A 6879-nucleotide genomic window follows, 5' to 3' on the forward strand; every position below is an offset into this window, starting at 1 on the left:
CTCCTCAAACGTTTTCCTGCCCAGAAAGTAGGCGCATACACATTTGGGGAAAGGAGGAGAGCTGAGGCATGCAGTGTGGCCCACCAGGCTCCTCTGTCCTTTGGATTCTCCAGGCCAGAATACTGGAGTGGGTTGCCATTTCCTTCTCCAGGGGATCTTCCCGACCCAGGGATCAAACTCGGGTCTCCTGCATTGCAGGCAGACTCTTTACATTCTGAGCCACCGGGGAAGCCCAAGGAAGAGAGAGACAGCCTCTAAAACCACCTTCACAGATCTCAGCGAAGATCCTTCACACCCAAATCAGCAAACTCAAGTGTGTCCCCAAGTGCCTCCCACCCGAGCCCCAGATGCTCCCAGAAGCCCATCTCTGTGACTGTCTGCACACTTGTCCTTCATGAGCCACTCCACCCACCAAGCCTCTGACCATCCCCTCTGCCACCACGGCACACTGGACACACAGGTTTCCATGGTAACACTTGACTTTAATACATTTTGCTAGAGAGGATGGCAGGTGAGGCGGGTGTCTGGTGACTGGGATGGGAGCCAGCTGGCGTCCCTGGGCCCCGGTTCCCGCCAGAGTCTGGAGGCTCAGGAATGGAAGGAGGTGTTCCCCACCCAGGCCCCGTGGGCTGGGTGCAGTAGGCCCACTTGGGCTCACAGAGTCAGCTGGGGGAAGATGGGGTTCCCTGGGCCCCAGGATCCTCCCCAAGCTTTTGTGCTCCCTTCTCCTCCTGTCAGGGAGCAGCGTCGCCCTGCACTCAGCCCCAAAGGAAGTCTAATGGCTCGGCTATCAGGGGACCCCAGGGAGAGTCGGCGGGGTGAGACCCCCAGAGGCCTGGGCCGGCGAGGAGAGGGCCCCGGTGAGGCGGCTGGAGAAGGCAGAGGTGTCTCATCAATAAAGGTGGTGATCTCCTCTCGGAAGAAGCCTGGACCCCGTGGGGGTCCCCCACCTGAGCCCAGAACCCCACCCTCCAGGAACTGGCGGAGGGTGGCCAGCCCCCCGCCTCCAGCCTCCTCCTCATCCTCCTCATCCTCCAGCCTCTGCCTTGGTCCCAGGTGCTCAGGGGGGCCCCCGAGGGCCCGGCTCTGGGCTGGGAGGACCCGGATGTCATCAGAGGAGGACCACTTGTGCAGGAAGGAGCCTGGTGCCCGAGGAGTAGAGAAGATGTTGGTCTCATCGTGGGACAGACGGCGGGACAGAGGGACCTGGGGAGAGGAGCAAATAGACCCTCAGGTACTGCAGGGACAAAGCGGGGACCAAAGTGGGGACCCTGCAAGATGGCTCCACCCCCTAAACTTTTGAAAAACATCTTCTAAGGGGCAGACCTGGTTCAGAGTGGTCTGACTGATGGGGAACCGCCCTAACCAGGCCTTCCTTCCACCTCCCCATCAGTGCCCTGCAGGCCAGGGCTAGGGGATGGGGGAGGGGTGTGATGGATAACCGACCGGAGAAAAGTAGTGAGGGGATGCCCGGAACGGACATGTCCTGTACCTGTAAGTAGTGGACCCTCTCAAGAGGGGGAAAGAGCATGTGCCGTCCAGGTAGCAACTTTACTTGGGTGGGGTCCCTGCCCCCTGGCCCTGTGGCCCCATTGGCGTCAAAGCGAACTTTACACACTCGGCCATCCGCATAGTCATCACAGCCCCCATCTAGAAGAGAAAAGGGGCAGAGTGGTTCGAGGTAGAGATTGCCCACCTCCCCACCCCCTTTAAGAGCTCCCACTCCCTGAGAAGCTCCCCGGAGAATCCTCCTGTTTCCATTAGTCTGTGAGCTCCAAGAAGAACCAAGAGTGGCTAGTGTCTGTTGCGTTCAGTGCTGAATCTCTAGTGATTCATACACATAGACACACTTACTTGAAATAGTTACCCACCCACCCCCAGGCGCTCTCCCTGTAGTTGGGAAGTCTCAGGAGGGAGGCTTAGCTTCCTTTTGGTTCCACAGCCTTCCTTTATGGCTGTGTTAGGATTCTGGACTGTTTCTTGGTCTCTCTGCCCGGCGGATGCAGGGCTGGGTAGTGTGGGGCTTCCAGGGGAAGTAGAGTGGAGGAATCAGTGGGTGGGCATGGGGAGATGCTTGGGGAGAGGGAATCAGGAGTCCACCGAGGGGAAACCGCAGGTTCTGTCCAGCAGGGGGCACTCCAGAGCAGCCCGTTTCCCACTACCCCCCCCCCCCCCACCCCACCCCCAGATGAGCTGGTAGAAAAGGGCAGCTCCCTTGAGCCGACGCCTAGACAATGAGAAAGCCCAGCCCCTTCTCTGACCGTCCTCGCCGTCCTCCTCGGACATGATAGCCACGCACTGTTCCCACACCGTGCGCACGTCGGCGCGGTAGCGCTCGCAGGACCAGATGAAGGACGGCAGCAGCAGCGTCTGTGCCATGGAGCACCACAGCACTGCGAGCACCATCCAGGGGGGAGCCGAGTCCGACTTCAGGGAGAAGAAGCTCACCACCTGGCAGGAGGAGGGGGAAGGGCGCCGGGTCAGGGCCCAGAGCCGAGGTGGCTCCTCCTCGACCCCAGACCCCATATCCTGGTGCAGCTGGGGGAGGAGGGAGATAGGAAGTCAGGAAGGGATGGTCCAGATCACATAGGACAAGCACAGAGGCAAAGTTGGAATGAAGATGGATGAACCTAGTGGGAGGAGGATCCGGAAAGAGTTCTAGAGAGAGAGCCCAGGGGTCTAGAGAGGAGGAGCAGAGGTGGTATACGAAACTTGAAGACAAGTTGAAATTCAGAAATAAAGACTAGATGGGGGATGCACAGGCTTTCCCAGGTGGTACTAGTGGTAAAGAACCCACCTGCCAATGCAGGAGATGTAAAAGACATGGGTTTGACTCCCGGATGGGGAAGATCCCCTGGAGGGGGGCGTGGCAACCCACCCCAGTATTCGTGCCTGGAGAATCCCATGGACAGAGAAGCCTGGCGGGCTACAGTCCATGGGGTCACAAACAGTCAGACATGACTGAGCAACTGAGCGCACACACAGGAGTGCAAAAAGCCGAGGGTGGAGTGGGGTGAGCTCTGTGGGGTTGCCACCCAGGAGTGCTCAAGACCCTATTGTGTCCAGAGGGAATTCGGGGGTGGAGAGAGGAGCCTAACAGCTGGGTTGATAGTTCTAGAGGCTGAAGAGTGGCACAGCAAGATAGATGATTAAGCTAGAGGACAGGGAGTGGGACAGAAGCACAGGTGATGGAGTTGAGTACTGGTCACTGGAGGACACGCTACGGAGCTGGGGATGGTGGGAACTAGGAGCTGAGATGGACAATGGAGACAGGGGCTCACAGCAGGGCTGAGTAGATGAGAAGATGGATGATGGAACTGCTTGTGATGGAGTCAGAGGTCAGGTGATCATGCTGGGGTCTGGATATTGGAGAGAGAGTGGGTTTGGGGGAGCCCCAGTCTCACCAAGATGGGCACTCCTGTGAGGGAGTCATAGAGAAAGACGATGGCGCTGACCAAGTTGGTGACCTGCAGAGATGTCTTGGCTGACTCAGAGCCGTCCAGCGAGGACCGCCGCTTCCCCCGGGCATCCTCCACTACAATGGCTGGCACCTCGAAGGCCGGACGGGTACCCAAGCCCCCTGGCCCACCCCCCCTGGACCCACCACCACCCCCCGCTCTCCGGGCCTGCCGAGCCCTCCGGGGCCGGGCCCACAGCGTCTGGTAGAAGGTGATGGCCACACAGACTAGCCCCATGACGATTCCCCCAAGCAGCAGGAGGCTGAAGCAGACGCCAAAGCCCAGGCCGATCTTGGAGACGATGAACTGGCAGCCGCGGGCGTAGTAGCGCTCTCCATTGTTGTGCCAGCCAATGGAGGGCAGGGTGGAGAGGATGAAGCTGACCATCCATATGCCCATGACGGCGTGCAGTGCCTGCTTCTTGGCGTTGCTGAGGCGGTAGTTGACAGGCCAACGCACCATCCACATGCGGTGGTAGGAGAGGGAGGCCACGGTGAAGCAGGTGGCCAGGGCCAGCGTGTAGTAGGTGGACACGAAGACCTTGCAGATGCTCTCGTTCCAGTCATAGTCGGAGGAGGCCTGGCGCCGCAGCTGCACCACAGCGAAGGTGGTGAGGGGCACGGCCGCCATGAGGATGTGCGTGCCCGCCAGGAAGCAGAGCAGCAGCTCCAGGGGCTTGTGCTTCTGCTGCTTGGCCGAGATGCTAAGGATGATCCAGGCGTTGGCCAGCAGTGCCAGCAGCCCGCAGGCCAGCCAGGACAGCGCGTTCGAGCGGAGGGAGGCCTCCTCTGCCCCCGCCCCGCCCCGAGCCATCCTTCCTCGGTCCCCCCACCCCCCTTGAACTCCTGGGGGTGGGGGCTGGGTCTCACCCAGGAGCCCCGCTCACACGCACCCCCATGACGCCCACAGTCCTTGCCCCGAAGTGAGGTGGGCAGCCCCTAGGCCGCCCCTCTTGCCCAGCATTGCATGAATGACCCAGCTGAGGTCCTGTGGGGAGGGCGGGGAAGGAGACTGAGGGTCAGCAGAGGTGGTCCTCAGCCTCCATGTTGGGTGGGGCCTTTCCAGAAGTATTCTTCTCGTTAACGGGGAGACAAGCTGATAGCTCCCCTACGAGGAAATTGGCTGGGGAGCCCCGGTCCTCATGCCAGGACTTCCAGCTCTCTTCTTCCTCTGATTCTTGACCACTCCGAGTCTTCTGGATGCCCCCAAGGATCCTGGGGGTGGTGCTCAGCCTCCTGGACTCACTGCAAGGGAGAGATGAGGTGTGGAAGGGGCAGAGCCTGAGCTGGCCTCCAAGTGGCTCTGAATCCCCCCTTCTCTCGAAATGAGAGAAACGACTGGTTACTCTGGGTCACAGGGTCGTTCAGAACACTCTCCTGCCCTAAACCAGATGGTCACTCCATCACCCCACACGGATAAGAGCCCTGTCTTCCAGACCTCCAGGAAAGAAGGTATTCTGACTTCCCATCTCCCATCCATCGTCAGCCATTTTTCCTCCCTCCCAGGTCCCTCTTTCTGTCCTCTGCCCAATACTACCCAACCGCTATCTTCACATCCCCGAGTCTCTCCCCAGAGCCTCGTTGGCCGAGGCACGACTTGTTTCTTCCCGAGGGCTCACGGGAAACTGGGATAGGGTGTACGGCCCCTCCCCCGCTTTCCAGACTCCTGGATCCAGGGGTCCTGATGCTCTGCCCCATCTCCCCAGCCTGCACGATCACCCTCCCACTCACCGGGGATCTGGGAAGACGGGAAAAAGGGGGCAGGGACTGAGTGTGGGGGGGGGGGGGTGGTTAGGGAACCCAAAGGCAGGGAAACCGCTGACATCAGAAGCATCCAGAAATGGAAAGAGGGGGAACCAGGGGAAGGAGGAGAGTTTGAGCAGAAGAGAGAGAAAGAGGGGGCAAAGTGATAGTATCTGAAAATAGAAGGAAATGCAAGACCCCTGGAGAGGCGGGGGTGGGTGGAGGGAGGGAGCAGGGGGGAGGGAGGCTGAGAAGAAAAGCCCGGTGTTCAACGAGGTTCTGACTCCCCCCCACCCTGTGGACCCCCACTCTTTCCTCCCCTGCCCCAGCCTCCGTCTTACTCTGACGGGAAGGAAGGTGTCCTGGATGTGTTGACTCGGAGCCTTACTGAGCCCCGGCGAGGAGGCTAAGAGGAAACCCTGGATAGAGTGGAAGCAGGAAAGATGGGCATAGCGGCTTTGGGGTAAATGGAGTAAAAACGGGGTGCAGCAGTGGAAGGTCTGTTTCCTGTAGACCCTTGCCCCCTCCCCCAGAGGTCCTTCGTCCATCCCCCACCTTTGTCTTCCCTGGGAGCCCAGTACACCCTAGTTGCCATGGCAATGGCCAGCCAGAGGAAGATAGAGGGAATTGGTCAGGAGCGCCCCCCCCCCACCCTCCGCTACAGCTTTGGACCCCTTCCCACCCACCCCCACCCATGCCCAGAGGGTGGGCTCGGGAAGAAACAGCGGGGACTCAGAGAGGGAGCCAGGCAGGAAGGATGTGAAGGACAGAGAGAGGAGGTGAAGGACGGAGAGAGATCAGAGGAAGGTGGGAGGGCGTGCGGAGGGACTCCGAGGCGGACAGGGGTCCCTTGCCCTTCGGGGTGAAGGGGTAAGGTCAGGCGGCTCCTCCCTCCTGCCTGCCACCCACCGAGGTCTCCAGGGCAGAGACAGCAGGTGGCCGGGGAGGAGGGGCCAGACGGAGGGGAAAGGAGCCGGTGGGGGGGTGGGGGTGCGGGGAGAGAGGAGGGAAGCCCGCGGAGAAGCGGGCCGGGGTCGCCTTACCTCGGGCTGCGCCCAGCACTGCTATGGAGACCGCACACCAGAGCGACGCGGCTCGCCCGGGCTCCCGCCGCCTGCCGGCTCCAGCTCGCCGCCCTCAGTCCTCCTCCCTCCTCCCCCCGGGGCCTCCCTCCTCCCGCCCGTCCCAGCCTCTCGGCTCGGCCCCCTAGATGCCCGCCGGCCCCTCTCTCCCGGGGTCCCGCCACTGCCCGCAGCCCCGGGTCGGGATGGAGGCCAGCCCGGGGGGACCGGGGCGAGCGCGGGCCGGAGGACCGGACTGTGGAGACCTGGCGCGGGAGGGGCTAGGCAGGTGCCGGGAAGGAACCGTCTCATTGGTGACCCGGCTCGAGTCCTGCCCCCACCCCACCCAGTTTTCCCCCCGGCGAACTCAGGCTCCGAGAGGCCGCTGATATGGCCCGGGAAGGAGGACGCGTGTGTCACCCAGTGTATCTTTAAGGGCTGTTCCCAGGATGAGGGCTCACGCGGGCGTGTGCTGGAGGCTGCAGGAGTGAGGGGCGGTGGCCATGCTGGGGCTGTTTGTGGGATACGGGTGGCGGGGGACAGGGGGCTAGAAGGATGCACCTCCCCCCAATATACCGCTGCCTCCTCCTGGAACACAAACTCACACTTGTGTGGGGG

General features: G+C 61.4%; 1 protein-coding gene across 2 annotated transcripts; it reads right to left on the reverse strand.

Moving 5' to 3' along the window:
- Nucleotides 1–461: 461 nt before the first annotated feature.
- GPR162 (G protein-coupled receptor 162) lies at nt 462–6703 on the reverse strand. Of its 2 annotated transcripts, XM_070453094.1 has the most exons (6): nt 6244–6703; nt 5542–5619; nt 3405–4702; nt 2262–2451; nt 1493–1650; nt 462–1206 (listed from the first exon to the last, which is right to left on the reverse strand). In XM_070453094.1, exons 3-6 carry the CDS (start codon nt 4269–4271, stop codon nt 655–657), a joined length of 1767 nt encoding a protein of 588 aa, XP_070309195.1. In that variant the 5' UTR covers nt 4272–4702; nt 5542–5619; nt 6244–6703; the 3' UTR covers nt 462–654. The 2 variants fall into 2 exon arrangements, with proteins under 2 accessions (XP_070309195.1, XP_020734364.1); XM_020878705.2 differs by lacking the exon at nt 5542–5619.
- Nucleotides 6704–6879: the final 176 nt, after the last annotated feature.

This window comes from Odocoileus virginianus, chromosome 23 (genome assembly GCF_023699985.2).
Source record: "Odocoileus virginianus isolate 20LAN1187 ecotype Illinois chromosome 23, Ovbor_1.2, whole genome shotgun sequence".
Classification (NCBI taxonomy): Eukaryota; Metazoa; Chordata; class Mammalia; order Artiodactyla; family Cervidae; genus Odocoileus; species Odocoileus virginianus.

Coding starts and splice junctions, on each gene's coding strand:
- GPR162 (XM_020878705.2), bottom strand. CDS start 4,271: ATGGCTCGGGGCGGGGCGGGGGCAGAGGAGGCCTCCCTCCGCTCGAAC. Junction 2,452..3,404: donor TCACAGGAGTGCCCATCTTG/GTGAGACTGGGG, acceptor TCCTCCTGCCAG/GTGGTGAGCTTCTTCTCCCT. Junction 1,651..2,261: donor CGAGGAGGACGGCGAGGACG/GTCAGAGAAGGG, acceptor TTTCTCTTCTAG/ATGGGGGCTGTGATGACTAT.